Here is a 27,414-nt window from a genome sequence, read left to right on the forward strand (position 1 = left end):
GTCATGGGCTGGAAGATGCAAATGAAAGCAGCCTGCGACAAATGCAAGGGGGAGGATGTCACGCAGACCATGATTGACATTCAGGCCATGTTGGTAAGAAAAAAAAGGTTGGGGAGGGAATCTCTTTCAATCTATGCAATAAAAAAGAACATGCATTCAAGAGAACGTATTTCTATATATCATTGTATGCTACTTACTTCGTTGGCTCTCTGGCCTCATTTAAATCTATTATTATTATTAGCATTACTATTATTAGCCAAGCTATAGTTGGAAAAGCAAGATGCTATAAGCCAAAGGGCTCTAACAAGGAAAATAGTCCTGTGAGGAATGGAAATAAGGAAACAATTGAGAAGCAATGAACAAGTAAAATAAATTAATTTAACAACAGTAACAACATTTGAATAGGTCTTCCATATATAAACTATAAACACTTAAAAAACAATAGGAAGAGAAGTAAGACCGAATAGTGTACCCGAGTGTAATCCAGTCATGACATGACACATGCATCTTGAATATCAAGGCTCGTCCTATCCCTTAATCCCATTTTCTTCAGTCCTTACGCTGTTATCTTCTTCTACAGAAAGAGATGAGAAGGGAATCATCTCCCTTCAAAAGGATGATCTCAGCTTCTGGGCCCGTCTACGTGCCAGTTCCTGTCTATATAAATCAGCCTCAGCAGTTTTCGTCCTTCCAACCAAGTTCTTTTAGAACAGTGAGTCTTGTTCCGGGTTCTTGCATAGTATATGTTTGTGTGTGTGATTTCTAAAAACGGCGACTTATAATTTGCATGGACCTATAGATGCTCGATTTGAAGATTTATCTTTTTAGGTTTAAAATAATTTTGGAAGTTGATAAAAAAAAATTCCATTTTGAGTACAAGTGATCCCTCTCGATGCTTGATTCGACGATTTTTTTCTTATTTTGGTATAAAATTCTCTTGGAATTTGATAGAAATTCTTCCGTTTTGTGTACAAGTGTCTCCTTTAGAAGCTTCATTTAAATATTTTTCTTTTTTAGCATATAATGTTCTTAAAATTTGGTAAAAAAAAAAAAAAAAAAAAAAAAAACTTCCATTTTATACAGAAGTGACTCTTTTAGATGCATTATTTTGAAAAAAGTTTTGGAATTTGTTAAAACATAATTTTATGTACAAGTGACCCATTTAGAAGCTTGATTTTTAAGATTTTTCTTTTTGGTATAGAATTATCTTGGAATTTGATAAAAATTCTTCCATTTTATGTCCGCCTTAGATGCTTGATTTAAAGATTTCTCATTTTTTGGTATAACATCCTCTTCGAATTGATCAATTCTGTTAAGGTCTTGACTCCTTCCATTTTATCTCTAAATGACTTTTTTTTTTTTCAGAAACGTTCGGCGATCGACTTGAGCCCAGAAGGAATTGAAGAGTTTAAAGAGAAGATGATGAGTAAGATCAGTAACATCACTTGTGTTCTCAAGGAACTGAAATTCGTAAGTTGAAGTGTGTTGAAATTATTGAAAAGGAAGATGTAATGTGTTCCAGTTCTCTATCATTCTAAACTAATATTTCATTCATTTCTCATATTGATCTTAATATATTTCAGTAACTTCTAATACTTTCATTGTTTCTAGTTGTAGCTAGTATTCAACGTTGATTCTATACTAGAATGTTTGCAGAGAGTATGCTCTCTCTCTCTCTCTCTCTCTCTCTCTCTCTCCTCTCTCTCTCTCTCTCTCTCTCTCTCTCTCTCTCTCTCTCTCTCTCTCTCGCCTTCAATTAGGAATTAACCCTTAACCATGTTAAGCCTTATTCTTCAGATAAACTTATTATTACTTTTTTTTTATTCATTACTTGTGCACTCTAATTAATCCATTACTAAACGAAGTCAAGTACTCTAGCATACAAAGCGTAGCTAAAAGATTCTTCAGAAAGTCAACTAAAATGAACCTCTGAAATATTTTCGACGATATCATTGAAATGACTTTCCATTGCTTGAGAAAAAGTAAAGGGCATATTTTGTATTTAATTTTACAGTCTAGCTACAAAGGGTTGAGATGAGCTTATGATTAGCAAAAGTGTCACTTTTTCAATCCTACCACACTCCCTTTAGTAAATCTTCTCTTTATAAATGAGAAGATATGGAAACATCACTTCAAAATACCCCAACTACCGTTATTATTACATTTTCCATGGAAATTGATCAATTGGGTTGGGAAACTTTGTTTACAGCTATAATATCTTTCAAGGTTCAACCTTTTATAACTGGACTATGTGTGGCTGAAACTATTCTGCAATTTATTGATAACAGATGGACGAAAACAACCAGCCCAACTACGACTTTGTATCCGAAGAGATCAACAGTCTCCAAGTGGATGAACCCTTAAAGAATGACTTTTTGGAGGCCATGGACATGTGTAGGGACTTCGCCATGTGTATGCCCGTCGAGAAGGCAAAACACCCCATCAAGAAGGAGTTGGGCACCACCATGCTTTTCATGAAATGCATGCACATGAAGAAGGTAAGTTTTTCTATTTTTCCTTGTTTAGCATCGTAGACTTTCCGAAACCGCTATTTGAGGGGCAGATATGAAAGTTTTGATCCCCAATAAAAAATTCTTCATTTCCTGGTCGCAAGGCATTACATCACCATTTGTAAGACTAGGAAAGTATTTTATGAAAGTATAGATTCTTATATATTATGTGGAAATATATGATACAGAATTCAATCGGGAAATAACATTCATTACCACGTTTTAATATACTTTTCACTATTTTGTTGTGAACAACTTATCCACCTTTCAACCTACCGCTTTCCAAAGTACAAAACTTATTTTTAATTTTGCAGTCTACAGCCACTTCAGCAAAAGAGCTTTTCACACCTACATTTTCTTCGGTCACTGCCATTTTATCCATGTTTACAATGAGCAAAAGAATGTGTCAATCGTAGCATTTCCCCCTCATGAATAAACCTAGTTTTGGTACCTATCCGTAATTCCTTCACTTTCATATAAATTCATTCCCTGTCACTAGTTTATTCACATTCATACAGATTCATACTCATATTTAGTTTCCTCTTTGGTATGATAGACTTTCTGTTGTTGCAGTAGAGACTAAGAGTAGTACTGTCCAAAGCAAGGCTGATGTAGAAGCCTTTTGATCATTCACGACTCTCACCAAGGACGGCCTTGGTCTCACACACTTGATGCTTTGCTTTCAGTGTTCTTGTCTCCCATATTTTCTTTAAATTTTGCTTCTGAATCATATTTCTTTTCATATAAATGGCCTTTGACATTTTTTTATAATTTCAAAATAAAGGAAAAAAGGTCAAAGACAGCGTAAATCACACAATATATAAACGCCAGTAGAGGAGCAAAATGACACAGACCTTTCCTCAAGGAAAGGCTATTTGCGGGTTGATGGTGTCTTGCCAACAGAGAAGATTTGTCAGAAATTTAAATTGTAAGAGAAAACATCATCGCCCTTAAATATAGAATAAACACACAAAATCTCTTTTGTCGCGGAAATATAGCTTAAAAAAAGCATTTTTTTCGGCTGTATTCCTTCAGGATATGGGTGTTTTATTACAGTGCTAGTGTACACAACCCGTCAAAAACGACGGCTAAATATTTACGTAGATATGCAGACACTCCCCCCCTCTCACGAGGACATGACTATTATATATATATATATATATATATATATATATATATATATATATATATATATATATATATATATATATATATATATACATATATATATATATATATATATATATATGTATATATATATATATATATATATATATATATGTATATATATATATATGTATATATATATATATATATATATATATATATATATATATGTATATATATATATTGACATTAAGACTAATAGAATGGATCCCAAGCGATTGCAAAAGAAGCAGGGGGAAGGAATAGAAGACAATTGACTGACAAACTAAAGTTTGCGGCTGTGGACTGGCATAGGAAGACCATAAACAGACGGGTAAAAGGTCATGTCTGGAGTCTTTGTCCTGCAGTGGACTAGCAAAGGCTGATGTTGATGATGATAGTAACCACTTTTAGGCTACGTGAATCTTCGGGAAGGCCTTGGGAACTGAAACCTTTCAATAAATAAAAAGAGTGAATTCAGATTTAGTTTCCAAGATATTATTTTTTGAACTCTCATTTTACTTGTAATAGTACTATTTACTTACAGTGCTTATATTATTCAAAAACTTGGAATGACATGGCACTGATACCGTCTGCATTAATATGCATCTTCATCTGAGATGACAGATGTTTCCATGTAAAAACTGATATAAGACTAAAACTAATGTGATGTGTTTAGCTGAATGTGCAGCAATCCTCAAAATTTAGAATAATACAGATAAATTGTGCCCTTCAATTATAAGTGATTGTATAAATGAAAATGTAGATCAAAATAGTAAGCTTAGATAACCTTTGATGACCAATCGAAAAAAAAATGTTTTTGCAAATGACTGGAATATAAACATCACACATTGAAATAACAATTCCCTTGGTTAGCAAAATTTCACGTAGCCTACTGACTAACGCCATGTATGCAGGAATACGAAAGCTACCTTTAATAGCAATTACTTGCAGAGTTAAGTTTCCTTTTTATTATCCAGCTTCTCTTAACTGGATTAAAAAGAATTAGCAAGAGACGTTTCATTTGTCAAGTCTATTCTTGGCGAAAACTTTTATCTAAAATGATCCAGTGATGCTGTACCTGAACATAGCTGGCTAAAATAGATCAGAGTTCACATCTAGCAATCCAACTGTTTCTTCTAAAGGCAGCAACAAAGCTCAATTAACTTTTCGTCTCCAGATCATGGTCTGCATGCAGAAGGACATGAAGAAATATGCTCCACTGATGGGATTCGAAGGAGACGTCGAGAGCGAGGAGGACGGAGACCTCTTGGATAACATCACAGAGATGCTTTTCATGGAAGACAGCTTCTTGATGTGAAGAACCTCTGGACTGGGCTGAGATTGTTGATGGAAAAAAAGGAAGGGGAAGAAAAAGAAAGTTAATTTCTTGTTTCGTAATAAGGATTTAGGAAGTTACTTGCTTATCATTATTTTATTATGGATAGTAATTCAATTACTAAAAACGTAATTGAAATAGACATTGCTGATTTGCAAAGGGCATTCAATATTTTTTGTAAGGATCAAAAAGAAAATGCAGTTGGAACATATACACAATTTGTCTTCATTCCTTGAATTAATATGCTTTCTTTTATTTCTAAGAAAAATTATGATAAAAGTCTTTGGGCTTAGAAACAGTAAATCAGGAGATTAAGAATCTATATACTTATTATACCCCCCTTGTAGTCGACTACCTTTTCTCGCATGAGAAGGAAACCAAACGTAACCTGTGCTTAGAACAGGTCGTGGAAGAAAAAATGTGAGAATTCTTTCTCATGTTCGAGCCTTAGAACTTTTTTTCTCCAAAGTTCCAAGAAAATTGCTAAGTTTTTTTTTGCAAAACTTCAGGTATTTAATAACTACAAGTTAACCACTGACCTATAATTGTTTAGTGGCTACTTTCCACTTGGTAAGGGTAGAAGAGATTCTTTCACAATGGTAAGCAGCTCTTCTAGGAGAAGGACACTTCAAAATCAAACCAATGTTCTCTAGTCTTAGGTAGTGCCATAGCCTCTGTACCATGGTCTTACACTGTTTTGGGTTAGAGTTCTCTTGCTTGAGTGTACACTCACGAACTCTGTTTTATATATTTTCTTTCCTCACTGGGCCATTTTCTGTGTTGTAGCCCTCGGGCTACAACACAGGGTTGTCGCTCAACTAGGAATAATAATAATGATAGTCACTAAGTTCATTACCTAAATTCCTGACCGAAGAACAATTTTAGAGAATCAAAATTTCTTAAGCGTATATAATTACACAATTTTCTTAAGAAGTTTAGCACCATAACATATTTAGTTATTAACTGAAAGGAATCTATGAAGATATGATGGTAAGAGTATCATTATTTGAATATATTGAATCAATGAAGATATGAAGGCCACTAAAATATTTTAGCACCGAAATCACGAAGGGTTAACAAGGCTTTATGTAATAATAAAAGCCTTAGTGCGTGTAAACTCATTCCAAATTGTCATTAGGAAGTCAAAACGGAATATCAAAATGGTTTCTGCTCAACGAAGTGGGTCATAGGACCTTTAAATAGAACCTTCATGGATAAGTTAAAGTAAGCCCAAAGGAAAATCTACCAAACAAGCCTTAGACACATTAGGTTGTCTTAAAAAGATGAATTAGGAGGAAAACATAGCTTATATAAGAATATGTCCCTAATGGAAAATTAAATCATAATGATCCCCGAAGAAACAAGTTTTAGTATCTAAAAAGAGAAAGAAAAAAGATGGTAATGGTGGATAAATTGATCAAATTGAGAAATACAAATCTGAGAACTAGAGTTACAGATTGGAAAAAGCGGTCACATAATCTGGCACCAGTGAGATACACAATCCATATGACCCAAGGTTAACTGCTTTCAAAAAGCAAAACAACTAGCTTCTAATTTGTGTAAAATCGACCGTCAATTGGAATTCAACGTTAAAAAGTTGCAGCGAAATTATTTATGTAATTTCCGTAGAGCCTTTTTTTCTCGTCCAAGAAGCACTGAAACTGTCAAATCTGCTGATTAGTATTTAAGACAAAGAGGATAAAATGAAGCCCGCATGAGTTCGCCTTGCACAATTAAAGAAGAACATACAGTACAAGAAATTGGGGAAGCCGTTGCATAGATAGCGGCATGAACAGTCACGAATGATGACCAAGTTAAATCATAAGCTATACAGTATATAGTAGACCTTTTTTTCAAGAAAAAAATCACAAAGTCTTCTATTTTTTGTTGTTTGCTCTTTACCTATTTAATTATATTATAACACAACCCTTAGACTATGGGTAGCTTTACATAGACTTAAGCCTCGTGAAGCAGTAGTGGTGTTGAAAAAACTTACTAGCGGCCAAAGTGCACTGCAACACTACTCACTTGTTTTCCGGAGCTAGTTGCCTTAATGGCAAGGTTCCCTCCCAGTGGCGGTTACGAAAGTAACATTTTGCTACTTTTTAATTTGAGCTGTACACTTATAAGACGCGGAGAAAAAAAACATATAAACTTGAAATTGAAATTTTGAGAAATAATTTTACTTTTTATTTTAAAAAATATAAATTTTGAACGTTTTGCATCTGAATACATAAAAATTTATCTCATATAACGTTGAAAAATAGTTCATATTTCTATAGAAATCTATTTCCGACATAGTTGTAACCCCACGTAAGGAAGCTAATGAAAAGTCCCAATGGAAACAAACGATGAAAAAAAAAATGCACAAAAAGAAACAGCCTTTATGTCACGTTATCAAAATGATTACTTTCCCTGTACCTTAAAGTTTTTAACGGTTAGTCGAGGCTGAAGGAAAGCAATGGTCTAGAGCTGGAGGTGATATTTGAACTGAATTGGTTTTCGACTGAAGTTAGGTTGGGTGTGCCAGATATGTCTATGGCATCTCTCCAGTCCAGATATAATTTATCTTCATTGGATGAGTGTGGCGAAATCAGAGACTAACATAAAATATAGATATATAAAGTTTGTGCACATTGCGATGTTTATAGTATCTTCATTACCTAATTCTTATATATATATATATATATATATATATATATATATATATATATATATATATATATATATATATATATATATATATCATATTAAAATATTTTTTACTAGTCTTTCTATTAATGGAAGAATCATCACTGACATTTTCCCTGCCGTGACGTCACGAACAATAGTAATGTCTACATAAAATAAACCGTTAAGAATAGTGAAGAAAATTCTACATAATATATATATATATATATATATATATATATATATATATATATATATATATATATATATATATATATTATTTTATTAGTCTTTCCATTAATGGTTAAAGTAAATACTGCAGTATAATGTACTGGCATTATTTGTAGCATCTTCTAATGCACATCATATCTTTTGAAAGAAACAATATAAGGTGTTAACAATGGTTTATTTATTTATCTTTAATCAATACCTGTACATAACTCATTAACTTTCTTTAAAACTTATGTACACAAAACTTTGTTGATATATTATTTACTTTATAAATTATCAACAAATTATTAGTAAACCAGGCTTATAATATCACACACACACTTTTGTTGTTTCAGATGCTCTTTGGATGGTCATTGTCTATTCGGAGATTGAGTAATTCAACCGATTATAGACCTTGGACTCGGGTGGTAGGGGAGGGGGTTTGTATTAGTCACTTGGGTTATCCATCGTTATCACAAGTACTGATCAAGAGCGAGTGGCCTCTGATTACTTTGACAGCGACATTTTTTTAAACCCTAATATGAAGCATGGGATCCCTACACTTAGATCTGGCATGACGCTAAAACAAGGCAAATTGGCGTTGATAGTTGGGAAGATTTTTTATATACTAGCAATATATGCAACCTGACTAAAAGATTTCGATATGGCTTATATAGCTAAAGTAACCTGGAATTCCCATGATTACATCCATTAAAAAATCTGAGAGAGAGAGAGAGAGAGAGAGAGAGAGAGAGAGAGAGAGAGAGAGAGAGAGAGAGAGAGAGAGAGAGAGAGAGAGAAGGACTAACAAGGTAACAACGAAGTATATATTAGTGGAGACCTTAACCTATCAATAGATAATTCGGCATATCTTGGTAAATTTCAAGAATCACACCAATTGATTAGCAATGTTGATTGTTCAACAACTTCTACTAGACACACTTATGTTTGGTTCCAAGGAATGGAGTAAACAGCAAAGTATCGAATAATAGTCAATGGAGGAAGGTTGCTTTTTAGTGTTATGATAGCTTAGATTTGTTGAAAATGCAAATAGTTCAGAATTTGGACATGATAAGCAGAATACAAAATAAAGTATGATTTGAGTAAAATGGTGGACCCTTCTCTGACATTTTAGTATCTGCTCCTTTTAGCTAATAGGCTTAAGCTCTATGTATATTCTACTATAAAGGGCCTATAGGCATTACTTTAGGATCTTTACGTCTATTTTACTGCCATTGCCGCCTGCTTTCAGCTAGTTTGTTAAACCTCCTAACTTACATTCCGTGATATGAATGGAAGGGCTTCCTGCATTTGTACTAAGTAACCCAGCGCCAGGTTATACTGTATTTGAATTACTTGAAGCCAATCCATCCCAAAATATCAAAAATTTGCCTGGGTGACTTTATCCTTATCTTACACATAGAATCTCATAGTAAATTAAGTGGTAAAATAGAAAAAAAATGAGAAAATTTAGACATTTTGTAAAGTAGAGTTCTGTTCTTTTACACGCTGTCTATGTTTTCACATTTATTTCCATTGAATGTTTATCAAGGTGCGTTTCTTTCAAACAGATAAAATGAGATGGCTATAATGAAATAACAACCATTTTACTAAATAACCACTTCAAAAAGATAATTCAATCTACAAATTTTATCTATTTTATAGGTTTAGGTCGTACACTAATGCTTCTTCTCATATCTAGCTAGTAAATGAAAGAAGACTCTGATGATTTTTCTTGTTGAACTGAACCTTGCCCATTAACCCTGACTCCCCGAAGAGCTTTCAAAAGGAGAAAAAGTTATATTTGCTTAATTAATCCTTATCGTGAATCCTCCAACATCGCTATGAGATACTTTAATCGATTACATTAGCACTACAGGAAAGTTAACAAGAGTAGGTTTATATTTTTGTTGAAACCAACCAAACTTGGTGACTGACTCTTGTCAAACACTTATTTGCCATTCAATGTTTTGGGTGGCCATGTCTTATTTTATGATTACCTATTTCTACCAATAAGAGTGATGGTGGACTAAAAGCATATTTTTGAACCACTGAAAGAACGTTCGCTAAACATGGTGTTTGACAATTTACAGCCATCTCTTAAGCACAATATTTAATGCAATCTGAGGTTTCATCTGAACTCAACATACCACAACCTAACTTCATTTTAGTGTTTGTCTTAACTGACCGAGGACAGCTTTGTTCTCCACACTGGACTCTTGCTTTATGCTAATGTAATGCCTTAAAAGCTCATAAATTTTTTTTTACATGTACAATCTTAGGCTAGGCAATGTGATATCACAGTTCAAGAATGTACTTTAAGGTGAAGGTGTTTTTAATTTATGGGGTGGGCATGAGGCAGCGTCAATAACTGGTAAATATCAATATTTACGTCACCAATATTTACGATGATACATGTATTAATGTCCTCCTGATGCTCTTTTTGCCAAATTCCTTACTTACAAATAACATTTAGGGTGTATGTATGATAGCGGCCTCCTGCATGTATTATTAAGGCTAACTTAAAATACTGTATGGCAGTGTAAGTGGGTCACAGGGGGCATTAGGCCACCCCCCTTAGGTAAGTAGATAAGGACACGGCTTGTAGGTAAGGTTAGGGGGGAAAGGTTAGGTTAGTTGATGTCCATTTTTAATCAACGCGGGAGGAACTGGCCGCTGATATACAAAAGCTCCTAACTTTTGTTGCAAACAACTATATCCCTCCTTAGAATAATTTGTTTAATTTCCTATTTTCTTTTGGTATTACCATTTGGCCGCAATATGCCAATATGGATATATTTTCACGCCTGAAAAACCATATTTGACCTGGGAAAGAAACAAGAATGAAACCAACCCTAAGGCTCCCCCACCAAACTTAATTTGCATTCCCCCATACCTTCCCTTATTGTTTGGTGTTGTGAATCCGAGATTATCCACTACTGTCCGATTGTCTCAGATGCCTTCGAAGTGATTAATTAAAGATACTATTTTCCACATATCAAAATTTGTCTTCTAATAAAAGTGCCACTTATTCAGAAATAGTAGGTACAACATCGCCATTTTTTGGTCCTTAAAATAGGAATTTTCATGTAACATTTCCAAATGTGATGTCTTTCATCTGACATAAAATAACTACAGTACTACAATTTGTTACTACACAGTAATTTAGCAATAGCTTCTTCATCTTTAAAAACGAATTAGATTTACTCTTTGATAGGAATGTTTGTGATCTTGGCAAAGAAACATCACACCGAAACAAGGGCATGAGAGAACTCCAGTAGAACCTTAGGTTACAAGTACGGTAATATTGAATACAAGCATTAAAATTTGTTCTGGATGACGAGTATTGAATTGGTGTGCAAGCAAAAATATTGGACTGTTTGGGTAATTTTTGTGGGGAATTACAAACGAAACTATTACATGGTACACAGAAAGCAGTCATACGCTACTCAAACCATGTTTATGTGATTTTTACTCCATTTTGCATTGCATTAACTTGCATCACCTCACTTGTTCTTCCACACTCTGAGCAGCACTCGTAGAAGCATCATCTCACATGAGCGATTTTTAACTATCCTATGTAGTATCGTGACAATGGCAGCAAGGATTATTAAGAAAAAGGCGAAAAAGGCTGAGAGGAATACTGTAGGCTTACTCTAGAAACGAAGAAGGAAATTATCGCAAAGCATGAGCAAGGCATGCGTGTGATCAACCTTGCAAGACTGTACAATCATACAACATCTACTATTTGTACAATTTTGAAGAAAAAAGAAAACAAAAACAATTTATGTTGCTAAAGGGATACTTTTATTGACAAAAAACAATCACTTCTAAATGAAGTTGAAAAGGTGCTGCTTGTCTGGATTAATGAAAAGCAGTCAGCTGGTGATAGAATTGCCGTAAACATGATTTGTGAAAAAGAAAAGGTATTGTATGCTGACTTTTTAAAAAAAAAAACAGTTACATCAGCAGAAAAAAAAAAAAATGTTCAAGGCGAGCTGGTTTATAAATTTCAAGAGGAGAGCATTTATTTCAACCCTTTTTATTCTGCATAAAATAATTGAACAAAAGTAGTACAGTAACTTTGTTCCTACGTTTATACAAACCTTTCTAGCTAGATGTAACTTGTTTCAATACTAGATACAAACTTTGGCTAAGGACATACAGTGAGACCTGCATGTCTCTTTTGAACGCTAGGTGGGTTACATGAAATATGCAACTTCGAGACTTTTTCCGAGTCTAGATTGACTCTTCCCTGTAGGGGGCAGGAAGCACTAACATAGTATATGATTAGCAGAAATGACATATAACGGTAATGTCATAGGTCTCTTAGGTCTAAAGGACCAAGGAAAGATTGTCTCGAAGTCTAAAGGCACAACTGGGAAATCCACGGATACATTAATGCTCTGGTTAACTTCCATCAGGACGACATGGCCTGAGCCCAAAAAACGGATTGTGAGCGATGCGAAAAATCTATTTTTCAATATTAAACTTAGCCGGTGATTATATAAGCTGCTGCTCTGCTGCCCGACAGAAAAACTCTACGTTCAAAATACGCCAGCGATCGCTATGCAGGTAGGGGGTGTACATCAACAGCGCCATCTGTCGAGCAGGTACTCAGTACTCAATGTAAACACAGAACCAATTTTCTCTCTGTCGTGCCACCGGCAAGACCTACTAAATTCGCTATTGCTTACTGGATTGGTTTTCACATATTTTGGTGAAGTACACATTTCTAGTTTTGAGCTTTCGCTATGCAGGTGTTTTATCTTCATCTCAAAACTTGAACTCGTTTTGGATAGATTTAATTATGGTGACAAGGAGAGTATGGACTCTCTTTCACTTTTAAATGGCCGACCCTTCCCTTAGACGGAAGTGTGTTTAGGTTTTTAGTAATTTTGCTTAACACGTTATAGTTGTTTATATGCGACCTTTCCTGATAGTAGGCGGTCCTTACTTGGAACCGAAGTTAATCAACGTTGAGCCCGTTATATCGTATTTAGCCTTTAAAGAATTTAAAACTTTTTAAAATTTAATGTTTTATGAAAGAATTTCTTTGATAGTCTTCGTACTGTTTTCAAAGATGAACTAACGTTTAGTTTTTTAGACTACGCAGTTGTTGACGTTCAGGACGTTCAACTTGCGCTCTATCGTTACGATAGAGAGAGAGTGTATCACGGTTTCACTTTGCAGTAAGAGTAAATCGATTCTGATGTTTTTTTCATTCTTTCTTAGCTTAAATGTTTTAAATTCTAAATTAAAGGAACTTTTTATTTGGAAAACCTTTCAGTTTTTTCCTTTAGTCAAATAACATGTTTTTTTGACGATATATAATTGGGCTCTTCTCTTAGGTGCGAAATCAAGAGAGAAAGAGAGAGAGAGATAGAGACGGAGGGAGAGAGAGGAGAGAAAACGTTCCGTTCAAGCGGGTAACGTTTTTCTCGAGTTGCTCTCGTCCCTAGTCGCTGTACGGGGAGGAAGGATAAAACGTTTTTAGTTTTTTATTCTCGTCCCCAGGCTATGTGCGGTGAGAGATTGAAAACGTAGTTATATGAACTAGTGTTTAGTCTCTTTCCCAGCCACTGATTTTTTTATCTTAAAATATGTTTTCTGTTTTTTTGCTGGTATTAATGAGCTTGCATTATACGACTGATTTCGCAATTAATACCTTTTAATGAAGGGTAGAATTGTGTGTTTCAGGTAGAAATCAGTAAAAGTTTCGATTTCAGTGAAATAAGTGCAAAACAGAAAATCGATAAAGTGATATGCGCAAAGTGTTACAGTGTTGCGTCCGAGGGTTCGTCTGTTCGTGCCTGTCGTTCACCTAGTCCGGGACCTCTTGCAAGCTCCCAAGCCCAGGGGAGAAGTAATGTCGAACGACTTATGGGTTCGAGAGGCCTTGATCAACGAACAGACGTTTTCCCTCTGTGGTTTCGGGCGTATCTACCCAAGATCGCCCCACCCACTCTAAGATGAGAGAGCCCATTTATTCCTCGTCTGCGGAAGAGGTTTCTCGTAAGAAACCATGGACCAAGGTCTCGCGGCTTATTAAGCGCAAGTCGGTCCTTTCCGCGCAAGTCCAACGGCCCAGTTGTAGCCACTGGGTCAGTTCGGACTCGCTGCAGTCTTCCGACGACTGCTCACCTCCTAAGAGAGGCAAAGCGGTACCGCATCAGGCAGTCACACCGTCTGTTGCCGCACCTGCTCCTGTAGACCCTAGTGGTCTTTGCTGCAGACCATGCAGTCTCAGTTAACGTCATTGATGCAGGACTTTCGTGCAGAGAAGGTTGACACTGCACCAACCTCTAGCCTACAACCAACCACGGTTGTGCGTCCTGTGGACGCTGAGGCGACCTTCTCCCGCACTCCAAGAGAGTCCCGCCACCCATGCGTTCCAGTGTACCCTGCCAGCCGCATGTTGACGTTCAGCGACGCACGGAATCTTCCGTTGACGTTCGCGAGGTACAACAACAGTCTAAGTTGTTTTGTTTTGACGCGGTGCGTCAACTTCCGCATTCTAGAGTTGTTTTGACTGCTCAGTCTAGACAGTCAAAGCAGTCTCGAGTGGACACTGTACGTCCTCACACACCTGTTGTGGTTGACAGTTCAGTTGTTGACAGTTCACAGACTGTCAAGCAGTTACATGACGTTGCCTTCTGGTCTGCTACTTATGCACCAGTGAGAGACTCACTGAGGTAACCTAGCTTTTATCGGACAAGGTTCCTGTGGATGAGGAAGTTGCTGTTCTCCCTCCTACTGATATTCCCTTGAGGACTCTGTCAGATGGAGAGGAGCCTTAAGCTGCTTAGCCTCCTATGGACTTTAATTAAATCATGATGATTTTTTTTAAGGATCTTCGTCCGGATCTTGTAACTGCTGCTCCTCGTTCGCCTAAACGTCAGAACTTACACTAGGCCTAGCTACTTCGAAGCCGTTGTTTTTAAGCTAGTACTCTCTCGCTCTCCTAGAGAGCGTTACGTTGGCTAGGCGACTGGTTTTTGCACCAGGAGGAGTTTTTAGGGATACAGCCTTTGATTTCCCTTCTTTTAAACTGGCTTATAGAGCGAGAGTCTGATATGACACGAGAGAAGTTCTCGGCTTGGGAGTTCATGCCTCTGCCCAGATAGACTTCTCAATTCTGGTAGACTCGCCCTGGCGCCTAGCCAGGAGACGCTCCAAGTTGTTTACAGGTCAACTTCTCAGCTTTTGTCAAGCCTTTGAAGTTTTGCTGTACTTTTATGTCACACATAACAAGGCTTTCAGGGATGGTAAACGGTTCCGCCTCAGTCGCTAACCCCGTCTGTTGCCACACCTGCTCCCGTAGACCCTAAATGGGCTTTGCTGCAAGCCATGCAGTCCAAGCTTGCGTCCTTGATAGAGGACTTAAATGCGGAGAAGAACCTTCTGGCCAACAACCTTCCAACCGGTCGGTTGTGCGCCCTGTTGACGCTGAGGTAACCTACTCGCGTCTGCCAGTTGAGGTGGTTCCTCCTTCTGGCCAACAACCTTCCAACCGGTCGGTTGTGCGCCCGTTGACGCTGAGGTAACCTACTCGCGTCTGCCAGTTGAGGTGGTTCCTCCTTCTGGCCAACAACCTTCCAACCGGTCGGTTGTGCGCCCTGTTGACGCTGAGGTAACCTACTCGCGTCTGCCAGTTGAGGTGGTTCCTCCACCGATGCGACCCAGTGTGGGTTGCCAGTCGCACGTTGACGTTAAGCGACGCTCGGAGGTGGTTGTTGACGTTCAGGACGTTCAACAACCAGCAGAGGTGACTTGTTGTGACGCAGTGCGTCAACCTCAGCAACCCGGTAGGGTGTTGACTGCACAACCCAGACGGTCTAGACAGTTTCGGGTTGACGCTGTACTTCCTCGCGCACCCATGGTTGTTGACAGTTCACAGACTGTGCAGCAGTTCCATGATATTGCGTCCGGCTCCGTCACGCATCCACCAGTGCGACCGGATTCAGCGAGTCAGACGTTGCCCACTCCGTTGCCGTTTCCTCATCAGTTTCGGATGAGGAACCCTCTGATGAGGACGTTGCTGAACAAGACGATCAGCCCCCAGCCCTGCTATCCATCCAGAAGATGCTGAAGAAGGAACGCTGCTCAGTCAGGCTGTGGATGAGTCTGGTAGGGACACTCTCATCCGTGGATCAATTTGTGTCACTAGGAAGACTACACCTCCGTCCTCTTCTATACCATCTAGCTTTTCACTGGAAAAAGGACAAGACGCTAGAAGCGGTCTCGATCCCGGTTTCCGGAAAGATAAAGTCTTGTCTGACTTGGTGAAAGGACTATATCAACCTTAGAGAGGGTCTTCCCCTAACTGTTCAGACTCCCAACCACGTTCTCTTCTCGGACGCATCGGACGTAGGCTGGGGTGCGACATTAGACGGTCGGGAATGCTCGGGATTATGGAACTCGAGTCAAAGGACAATGCATTTCAACTGCAAGGAGCTTCTGGCAGTACGTCTGACCTGGAAAAGCTTCAGGTCTCTCCTTCAAGGCAAAGTGGTGGAGGTGAACTCGGACAACACCACGGCTTTGGCGTACATCTCCAAGCAAGGAGGGACCTACTCTCTGATGTTGTACGAGATCGCAAGGGACCTCCTCACCTGGTCAAAAGGTCTAGACATATCACTAGTAACGAGGTTCATCCAAAGCAACTTGAATGTCATGGCAGATTGTCTCAGTCGGAAGGGACAAATAATTCCAACAGAATGGACCCTCCACAAGGATGTATGCAAGAGACTTTGGGCCACCTGGGGCCAGCCAACCATAGATCTCTTCGCAACCTCGATGACCAAGAGGCTCCCAATATTTTGCTCACCAATCCCGGACCCAGCAGCAGTTCATATAGATGCCTTTCTACTAGATTGGTCACATCTAGGTCTATATGCATTCCCTCCGTTCAAGATTGTTAACAAGGTACTGCAGAAGTTCGCCTCTCACGAAGGGACAAGGTTGACGCTAGTTGCTTCCCTCTGGCCCGCGAGAGAATGGTTCACCGAGGTACTTCGATGGCTAGTAGACGTTCCCAGAACACTTCCCCTAAGGGTGGACCTTCTACGTCAGCCACGCGTAAAGAAGGTACACCAAGGCCTCCACGCTCTTCGTCTGACTGCCTTCAGACTATCGAAAGACTCTCGAGAGCTAGAGACTTTTCGAAGGAGGCAGCCAGAGCGATTGCTAGAGCAAGGAGAACATCCACCCTTAGAGTCTACCAATCGAAGTGGGAAATCTTCCGAAACTGGTGCAAGTCAGTATCCGTATCCTCGACCAGTACCCCTGTAACTCAAATAGCTGACTTCCTCTTATATCTGAGGAAAGAACGATCTCTTTCAGCTCCCACTATCAAGGGTTACAGAAGCATGTTGGCATCAGTCTTCCGTCACAGAGGCTTAGATCTTTCCAACATAAAGATCTACAGGACCTCCTTTAGTCTTTTGAGACCACGAAGGAGCGTCGTTTGGTTACACCTGGTTGGAATTTAGACGTGGTACTAAGATTCCTTATGTCAGACAGGTTCGAAACGCTACAATCAGCCTCCCTGAAAGATCTCACCTTAAAGACTCTTTGTTCCGTAACCGAAATACAAACCACGCTATTTACAAAGGGTTATTACTTTTAGCGTAGCTGAAATGGCGAGCCATTAGAATTTAACGAGGGTGTATTACCCCCGCGCTAGTTAGCGGGGGGGTAGGGGAGTGGTAGCTAGCTACCCCTCCTCCCCCTCACACACAGGTGAATACTCACTTTCACTTTTGGCTCGGACTGTGACAGACGTCTCTGTCTTGGTCCTCGCTTGGCAGCCATTGTCTGTTTTGTCTTTACTTAATCGCTTACTTTTCTTTTACTCAATATATATGTAAGCATGTTTGTATATATATTTGAGTATAGAAATAAGTAAGTTTCCTTTTCAGATGTGTGTGTGTAGTGTACGATATCTACGTGGAGGCCTCGGCAGTTAGGCCACCACGGCCTAATTTTATGGGTTGCGATCGAGTTTGACTTCGGTCTTTCTCTCTCTCTCTCTCTTGAGGTCGTTCACCCTTTTACTATGTTTTACTACGCCCTTGTAGCTTCCTTCCCGTGTGGGTGGGGTTGCTACGCCGTACATTTTGTCTCAATTAGTTTATGAATCTAATTGTAGTTGTTAATTTTTCAGCTTGTAGAACGATTCCTTTCGGGGTTTTCGTTTTTTTCTTTAGTGTTCATTCTTTTTTTTAAATTACATAATTACATAGTTACATAATTATAATTGTTATAATTCTGTTTTGGTTACAGCTCTCCTTCCGCGAGTGTAAGTGGTTGTGAGGGCACGTGCCTGTTGTGTAATTCTTGTTCCTTTTCCTCGGGATTCCTCTTCGGAGCCTTCCCGGGGGAATGAATGTGTACTAATATTATTTGTTTTATTTTTTTACAGTTACCGATCTAGTTCGTTTCTGTAATATAGCAACGGTGTGAGCTGTCTGGTTGAGTCCTGGGGATTCGGCTGTTGCTGCCTCCCCCCTTGTATTGTCGTCAGGGGCGTGTCTCCTTCTACTGGTAGTACTCCCGTGTCGACGGACAGCTCTCCAGTTCATTTTAGAACAGTCAGGAGGCTTGCCTCCTTGGGCGGATAACTTTCCTTCCGAGGGAAGTTTTTTCCTGTCCAGGCTTGAGCTTTTCCTCTTTTGGGGGGTTCTTCTCTTGCCTTTTTTTCGTGCGACTATGCTCTTGGTGCTGAGCGGTCGCACCTGCAGTTTCGCTCAAGGGGCTGGGCAACTGCAGGGGCTCCTCTTCGGAGGATTGCCCCTTTTAGGTCACTGGCTGACCAGTCTCTTCCACGAAGTGTTTCTCTGTCGTTCGCGAGAGAGTACACTCATAGAGACTCCTCTTCGGAGGTTTCTTCTGTTGCTGTTGCTGTTGGCCTCCCTCGCCGTAAGGCCCTCCGTCCGCCTCGTCGTAAGGGCCTCTCATCTCCCTATAAGGGTGCTTGAGGCGCCTTTTTGAATCTCCGTTTGCAGCCTACAACTTCTTTTTCTCGATCTTCCGTCTTGGTGCAGATGGACAGCAGTCTAATCTCGTCTCCCGACGGGCAACGGTCTTCCCGACGGACAACGGTCTTCCCGACGGACAGCGGTCTTCCGACGGACATCAGTCTCCCGGCGGACAACGATCCCTTCGGGGCAAAGGGTTGCCCCCACGGGGGTTCTTCCCTTGCGTGTCAGGGTTTCCCTGCGCGCCCTTCTGTTCGTCAGCGCTCTCCTGTTCGTCAGCGCTTTCAAGATGATCTTCCCTGCGGTTCCTGTTACGTGCCCTGTGCGCCCACGTTCGCCCTCGCGATCTAGAACTTCGGTTCAGGTCGGGGTCAAGGACTCTTCTTTGCGCAGGCTTCCACGCGTAGCCTTCTGCTCGTCAGCGATCATCAGCTCGTCAGCGATCATCAGCTCGTCAGCGATCATCAGCTCGCCAGCGATCGTCAGCTCGTCAGCGATCATCAGCTCGCCAGCGATCTCCGGATCGCCCACGTGTGTTACAGCTGGCACGCCAACGTTCTCCAACACTTCTGAAGGAACATGGTTCGCCAGCTACTAGCTCAACTGCGGATGCTGATCGCCATCGCGCGACCCTCAACTGCAGATGCTGATCGCCATCGCGCGACCCTCAACTGCGGATGCTGATCGCCATCGCGCGACCCTCAACTGCGGATGCTGATCGCCATCGCGCGACCCTCAACTGCGGATGCTGATCGCCATCGCGCGACCCTCAACTGCGGATGCTGATCGCCATCGCGCGACCCTCAACTGCGGATGCTGATCGCCATCGCGCGACCCTCAACTGCGGATGCTGATCGCCATCGCACAACCCTGAACGATTGCCCGCTTACGCATGCTGCTCCTCATCGCACAACCCTGAACGATCGCCCTCTTGCGGATGCTGATCACCATCGCACCCTTTCACGCGATCATTCACCTGCGCATGCTGCTCGCCATCGCACAACCCTGAACGATTGCCCGCTTACGCATGCTGCTCCTCATCGCACAACCCTGAACGATCGCCCTCCTGCAGATGCTGATCACCATCGCACCCTTTCACGCGATCATTCACCTGCGCATGCTGCTCGCCATCGCACAACCCTGAACGATTGCCCGCTTACGCATGCTGCTCCTCATCGCACAACCCTGAACGATCGCCCTCCTGCAGATGCTGATCACCATCGCACCCTTTCACGCGATCATTCACCTGCGCATGCTGCTCGCCATCGCACAACCCTGCACGATTGCCCGCTTACGCATGCTGCTCCTCATCGCACAACCCTGAACGCTCGCCCTCTTGCGGATGCTGATCACCATCGCACCCTATCACGCGATCATTCACCTACACATGCTGCTCGCCATCGCTTACCGCCAGCGATCTTCTTCACCTACGCGGCAGCACGATCCCTCGCCGTCACGCCCATTCGCCTGCGCGCCCGCGCGATCGCTCGCCTGCGCGCCCGCGCGATCGCTCGCCTGCGCGCCCGCGCGATCGCTCGCCTGTGCGCCCGCGCGATCGCTCGCCTGCGCGCCCTCGCGACCGCTCGCCTGCGCGCCCGCGCGACCACTCGCCTGTGCGCCCGCGCGACCGTTCGCCCTCGCGCGACCATAGTTCGCGGCGAATTCCACAGCCGGTGGTAGCAGCAGGGACGCGTGCTCCTAGGCGGCACTCGGGATCACCTCCATCCAAGCACAGGTTTGTAGTGCAGGACGAAGACAGGTCAGTACAGCATTCTTCCCACCTTCTTTTCAGGCAGGAACCGTCGTGTCCTCTCCAAAGGATCGCCCGATCCCTTTCACCTTAGCGAGGATTTCGGACTCTGTGTCCTTGGAGCAGCAGACATGGTTTGATCCGCTGGCACGGGCGTTAATGAGGGTTATGAAACCAGCACTCACCGGCCAGGGTAACAAACCAGCGGCTCTGTCTCCTACGCTGAAGAGAAAGAGAGGAGTGGACTTCGTGGTGACTTCCCCCAGGGCGAAGTTGGTTCCCAAGAGGTCGGTCTCGAGGGTCCCCTCTCCTGCACGAGTACTCTCTCCTTCTCCCGCCCTGGAAGGATTTTTGGCGGGGGGGCTTTCCGTTGAAGATTTCTCCATCGGACAAGGGGTGACTGCTTACCTCTTCCTCTGGGAGCTTACCAGGTTCTTTCCCTCCTCGGTTACGGCCCGAGGTTTGGTTCAAGGAAGCTACAGGAAGATCAAGGGTACTTTCCTCCTCTCGAGCTCAGGCACCTTGGCCTTTCGTCGTTAAGTATCTACTTGCGGACAAGCTCGATGTTGTACCATCTGGACGCACTGACTGAAGGCTTCCTTCGGGTGTCTCATCTGTGGAGGTCAACGACCTCAGACACCCTTCCATCCTTGAGAAGAGTTTTGTCTTTGCCCAAGGACAGAGACTTAAACATCTGCTGTGCGGAGTAAATCGACTTCCGGTTTCACTCCTCCAAGGCGCTTTCTTCCAGACTCTGCAGGGCTCCAGCTCCCTTTTCTTTCAACCACGTCGGCCTAAGTTATCGGCTACGACAACTGGGACAAGGTGTCCAATTGCAGTTTCCTCCTGTCAGGAACAGATGGCACGGGAGACTCCCCCGGGGGGGCATAGTCCTAAAAGGAGTTCACGAACTCTAGGATTGCAGGTTTTTTCGCTGGGAGGATGCTTAAGGTTACTCATCCGAATGACAGCTTCCCGATGCCCATTCCCGCACAATCTCTGTGAGTAGCCAAGGATATCGCGCCTGCCGTCTCTGTCAGCGAATTCAGTGTCTCTGAACCTCTATGCCATAGCATCAGCAGAGTTGCCCGGTTGGGCAGAATGATCCATACCTTAGGCGAAGGTCTTCCTTAGGATCATCGACGGCTTCACCCCCGGCCCCCTCAGTCGATCCTTTCTTGTAAGGAAGGATCTGAGAGGGGATGTCCATAGTCGACCTCTCAGCCCTGATCAAGTTTGTCGAACAAACTTTGGCCAGCGTAGACCAGCAGAATCGATCAGACTGGTAACGAGGCGACAGGACTCCTTTAACCCTGGATCGGAAGGACGGGTACTTTCAGTTTCCATTCCATCCATCTTCCAGGGTGCTCGTCGAATTCAGCCTAAACTGCAAGTATTCCTGCTTATGATGCAGTGTGGCTATCCCGCCGTGGCATAGCAGGTTTGTTTCCCCAGAGAACTCTCCCTGCCTTCCTCTTGGCCGCTCAGGTGCAGACTTCCGCCTCCTCTGCTGTTTGGAGGGCTGGTCAACTCCGGTAGGCTCGGGTTTCGACCTTCTTCAGCGCCGGGAAAAGCTTCCGAATGCTGACCATGAGTGTGGGCTCATGGTATTTTGCTTGGAGCCTTCTCTTCCTCTGCCTCAACATCTGGAGTATCTGGCCATGATATTGAGTCAACCGCCTTACCACGTTGGAAACCCCGCTTCTCGTCCGTCCAGCGAGGTTAAGCAACGTCGGTACTTGGATGGGTGACCACCTGGGGACGCCAGATTCTGTTACCACATCCTCCGAGCCTTCCTTTCGGTTGACTGTGGCAAGACTGAGGAGAGTCGCAGTACCTGTTCTCAGTCAAGCAGAGTTTTCAGCCCTACCTTGGAACGTTTCCTAGTTCTTCTTTCCTCATTGACCCGTTTATAGTCCGAACGGTCGCCTCAGGATAAGTTCCATGTGGGGCGATCCAAGTTCCGGTGGCTTCAGGCAATGTTTAACCGGACTCCCTGGCCCTATGGGACCAGCGGAACTATTAAACCTGCAATGGGTGTTGACCTATGGAGCCTCTTGATGGTAGTGGATATTCTCGTCCTTTCCCCACATTCTTGATGCGGTTCTCGGACTCGTCAAAGGAAAGGGGGGGGGGCATGTTCCGGTCCAGGCCTATGGTCAAGACCTGAAGGATACCTCTCCATCATTCAGGCAGGCTTAAGGGCCTTAGTCTGGCCCCTCTTCAGATCCTACCGCTCCTGCCAAGTCGCCCCGTTGCGTGTCGACTTCATGCTAACCAGCAGGGGACGCATTTTCACACCTTCACATCTTGCAGTAGAGATACCGGGATGATTGAGATTCTCTCAATTCCACCATCGGCTCTCTCATTCCAGGCAGGGGAATGTTTCTCTCAGACTATCCGAGCAGAGCCTCATAGAGAGAGTGTACCTAAGGGTCTTTGACCTTGGGTAACCAGCAAGTGCTGGTCTGGGGGACCTGATCGCGACAGCTTGGAACCTCAAGCTTCCGCTAGTTTTCCCCCCAGTCTCAGACCCCGAGACTCTGGCAAGATGCATTCCGGTGATGGTGGGACAACTTCGACGCCTGCGTCTTCCCTCCTTTTTGTCTGCGGACAATGGGTCTCAACAAAACCAGGTTGTCTGTCAACCTTTCAATGGGAGAGCTCCACTGGGACTATGCGCAGAACGGTTTCTGGACCCTCTGCTTCCCCTGACGGAACTCCCGGGAGAGCTTCTCCCACGACGCAGACTACTCAAGCAACCACACTGCGACATCTCTCCCGAACCGGGACGTCGCTTCGGCTTCATGCCTGGAGACACTACGCTTCCTCCTCTAGAAGAGACAACCCGCTACAGTCGGGGTACGTAGGTCGCGTCATCTGCGATAGTCATCCACAGGGGTCTCCCAGGCAAAGTGAAGAGTCTAAGGTGGTTGGTGCCGTGGGAGATATACCTCTTCCCGTGAGGCCTCTTCTCCAGCAATAACGGTCTTATTGCCTTTCGGCGGGAGGAAACTCCTTTCCGCTCTTGGCAATGAAGCCTGTCGCTCAGCCTTTCCCTGACCTTCAGGCTTAAAGGAATAACTTTTTCCTGCCCGCTGGATCTATCCTCGCTCATGCGAAGCTACGATCGTCCCTGCCCTAGTCGGAGGAAGACCTCCAACTTGGAGCATGGCTCGGACTTTTAGTCCTTTAAGAGATCTTCTCAAGACCCTTTTATGACAGGCCTCGGATTGTATTCCGCCTTGGGTCTTCTGCTCACTCTGGCCACGGCCAGTGTGTAAGCAATCTTCTTGGTCTCTTACTACTCCCCCCCCTTTCTAAGGAAGAGGGGAAGGCAACATTCAGGCTCGCTCCTGAGTTGTTGGCTAGACTCAGAATCTGAGGGTCCCGACCCTTCGGTCCGATTCATTCAAGATTTTGAGTCTCCATTCTGTGTCTGATGTCCCAAGACCTTCTCTTTCTTGCCAGTACAGGAATCGAGAGGTTAGCGCTGGGAACAGCTGCAGTTTGGCCTCAGTTGCAGCCGATTTGGGAACACAAGGAGGACATGGGGGGAGAGTCACCAGTATACCTCTTCAGCCCGGACTCAAGGACATTCATCTCGACCTGTCTTCAGACCCTCCCCCGTCACGTCGCCCTACAGCACGATGTTGGATACATCGCAACGTCCCTCGCCTTCGAGTAATACTACTCTGTGACGCAGGTGCTACAAGCTGGAGTCTGGAAGCGTCTGATGACCTTCGCAGCCCGCTTCCTGCAGGGCGTGACCCACAGGAGTCTCGATACGTTTTCTATCGCTCTGTGGTGGCTACACAACAGCTGGTCTAACCTCAGGCTCCTTTTTGGACAGGTAGCAGAAGGTTGAGGGCATTGTTATCAGGTTTTAGTCTGCATGAACGAAAGAAGTATGTCTGGCCCTTACTTCTTTCTTCATCATCCCCTCTACGGGGAAGCAGCATCCTGGTCTCTGCATAGCTGACCTCGAACCTCTGCAGGTAAACCATGCTTCCTTGTGTTCCGAGTATTGAGTCAATACTGTCGCGTCCCCCATACCCTGACGAGGTGGTATTGGGAACGTCCTAACCCAGAGTTCCTTCTGGAACTCCAGGTCAACTGCCTAGGACGGGTCACACTTCTTCCTTCACACACAAGCTTACGTAGGCCACATGGTTCCTTGCGGTGCAAGGAACTTGTGAGGTGCAGGGACTCCTTTTCTCGAGTGCGACTCACTCGGATTCTGAGTCCCCGGGTAAAGCCAAAGCCAGTATGGCTGGGGACTTTCCACCCTTCCTAAGGGATAAGTCACCCTTTGTAAATAGCGTGGTTTGTATTTCGGTTACGGAACAAATGACAAATTCGAAGATAATTTGTATTTTTCCTAACCATACAAACCTTAGCTATTTACACATATTTGCCCGCCAGCCCTGTCCCCCAAGACAAGTCCTACCTCTAAGTGAAAGTGAGTATTCACCTGTGTGTGAGGGGGAGGAGGGGTAGCTAGCTACCACTCCCCTACCCCCCCGCTAACTAGCGCGGGGGTAATACACCCTCGTTAAATTCTAATGGCTCGCCATTTCAGCTACGCTAAAAGTAATAACCCTTTGTAAATAGCTAAGGTTTGTATGGTTAGGAAAAATACAAATTATCTTCGAATTTGTCATTTTCCTGGTATGCTTAGCCACAGCTAAAAGAGTCAGTGAGATTCATGCCTTCAGCAAGAACATCGGATTCTCATCCGAAACGGCTACATGTTCTACAGCTTGGTTTTCTAGCCAAAAACGAGCTGCCTTCTCGGCCTTGGCCAATATCGTTCGATATTCCAAACTTATCGTATGGTTGGAAATGAACTAGAAAGAGTCTTATGTCCTGTAAGAGCTCTTAAGTTCTATTTAAAACGAACTAAACCTTTACGAGGCCCGTCTGAAGCTTTATGGTGTTCAGTTAAGAAACCATCTTTGCCTATGTCAAAGAATGCTTTATCCTATTTTATCAGACTGTTAATACGAGAAGCTCATTCCCATCTGAATGAGGAAGACCAAGCTTTGCTGAAGGTAAGGACACACGAAGTAGAGCTGTCGCAACTTCCGTGGCCTTTAAACAAAATAGATCTCTGCAAAGTATAATCGACGCAACCTATTGGAAAAGCAAGTCAGTGTTCGCGTCTTTTTATCTTAAGAATGTCCAGTCTCTTTACGAGAACTGCTACACTCTGGGACCATTCGTAGCAACGAGTGCAGTAGTGGGTGAGGGCTCAACCACTACAATTCCCTAATTCCATAACCTTTTTAATCTTTCTCTTGAAATGTTTTATTATTGTTTTTGGGTTGTCCGGAAGGCTAAGAAGCCTTTCGCATCCTACTTGATTTGGCGGGTGGTCAAAGTCATTTCTTGAGAAGCGCCTAGATTAGAGGTTTTGATGAGGTCCTGTTGTATGGGTTGCAACCCTTGATACTTCAGATCCTAGGGGTTGCTCAGCATCCTAAGAGGATCGCGAGGCTCCGTAAGGAAGACGTACTTAAAAAGGCAGAGTAATTGTTCAAGTCGACTTCCTTACCAGGTACTTATTTATTTTATGTTTGTTATTTTGAATAACTGCTAAAATGAAATACAAAATACTTAGCTCATAATAATGTAAACAAGTAATGCTGGTCTCTACCCACCCCCCTGGGTGTGAATCAGCTTATATAATCACCGGCTAAGTTTAATATTGAAAAATGTTATTTTTATTAATAAAATAAATTTTTGAATATACTTACCCGGTGATTATATATTAAAGGACCCTCCCTTCCTCCCCAATAGAGACCCAGTGGACCGAGGAGAAAATTGGTTCTGTGTTTACATTGAGTACTGAGTACCTGCTCGACAGATGGCGCTGTTGATGTACACCCCCTACCTGCATAGCGATCGCTGGCGTATTTTGAACGTAGAGTTTTTCTGTCGGGCAGCAGAGCAGCAGCTTATATAATCACCGGGTAAGTATATTCAAAAATTTATTTTATTAATAAAAATAACATTTTTGGATGAGATAGCCATGTCGTCCTGATGGACCCGCCCTCCTTTCCATGAAAGGCCTTGGCAGGATCCCTCCCGATATTACTGTATCTAGAAGTACCGGCTTAACGCTACAAGGAATAAAGATGGCCGACGATTATGGCGCCATCTGAGTACTCAAACAGTAACGGAGGAGGAGAATTTTGTAACGGCTCCTCTTTTATTTTGCCACTTTTCCCCCTCGAAGCATAAACGCTATGCGGGGTGCAGATTGCTATGTGGCGTGTCAAGAATACGTCCCCTGATATTATGCGATATCCTAAAAGGAAACTTTAAGGATATTCGCGCCAGAAGTTAGAATTTTGGAGACCTTTAGTTAAATTCTCTGGGAATATCACTGTAGTCAAATATACCCTAGGAAGCTACTGAAAGGAACCTTCCATCAGGACAACATGGCTATCTTACCCAAAAATAGATTTTTCGCTTCGCTCAAAATCCGATTTCTTCTGTTATGTAATCTCAAGATTTAAAGTTCTATTTCATTTCGCTTTGAAGAATATTTATGCTCATTTTTGTTGTGAAAATTAACTTAGACAATAAAAACTCTCACTATGTAACAATCTTTTAATTCACCGCCTGTCGTCATTTATTATCATTCAATTACCCACGCCATGTGACAACGGTTTCCTCCTGGATCCACCAAGTGATCGAAAGAGCCTTGGCTCCCGATCCTCCTCTGGCTTGTCGACCTAGAGCCCATGATGTCAGGGGACTCAGCACTTCCCTGGCATTCAAACGCAACTTCTCTGTGTT

At 42.8% G+C, this 27,414-nt stretch overlaps 2 protein-coding genes across 4 annotated transcripts in view; both read left to right on the top strand.

Moving 5' to 3' along the window:
- LOC137616529 (uncharacterized) overlaps positions 1-5,301 on the top strand; it is an 8,653-nt gene extending 3,352 nt beyond the window's left edge. Inside the window, exons 3-7 of the mRNA XM_068346366.1 lie at positions 1-93; positions 581-712; positions 1,366-1,470; positions 2,289-2,498; positions 4,837-5,301. The exon at positions 1-93 is cut by the window's left edge and continues 30 nt beyond it. Coding sequence (XP_068202467.1) covers positions 1-93; positions 581-712; positions 1,366-1,470; positions 2,289-2,498; positions 4,837-4,977 — 681 coding nt within the window. The 3' untranslated portion in view covers positions 4,978-5,301. The remainder of the gene's footprint in view (positions 94-580; positions 713-1,365; positions 1,471-2,288; positions 2,499-4,836) is intronic.
- A 4,301-nt stretch (positions 5,302-9,602) lies between these two features.
- jet (jetlag) overlaps positions 9,603-27,414 on the top strand; it is a 91,437-nt gene continuing 73,625 nt past the window's right edge. For 2 of the 3 annotated variants that reach the window (XM_068346369.1, XM_068346370.1), the window contains exon 1: positions 9,603-9,768. In XM_068346369.1, coding sequence (XP_068202470.1) covers position 9,768 — 1 coding nt within the window. In that variant the 5' untranslated portion in view covers positions 9,603-9,767. The remainder of the gene's footprint in view (positions 9,769-27,414) is intronic. The other variant, XM_068346367.1, reaches the window with a different exon arrangement.

The sequence above is a fragment of the Palaemon carinicauda genome, chromosome 22 (assembly GCF_036898095.1).
Source record: "Palaemon carinicauda isolate YSFRI2023 chromosome 22, ASM3689809v2, whole genome shotgun sequence".
NCBI lineage: Eukaryota > Metazoa > Arthropoda > Malacostraca > Decapoda > Palaemonidae > Palaemon > Palaemon carinicauda.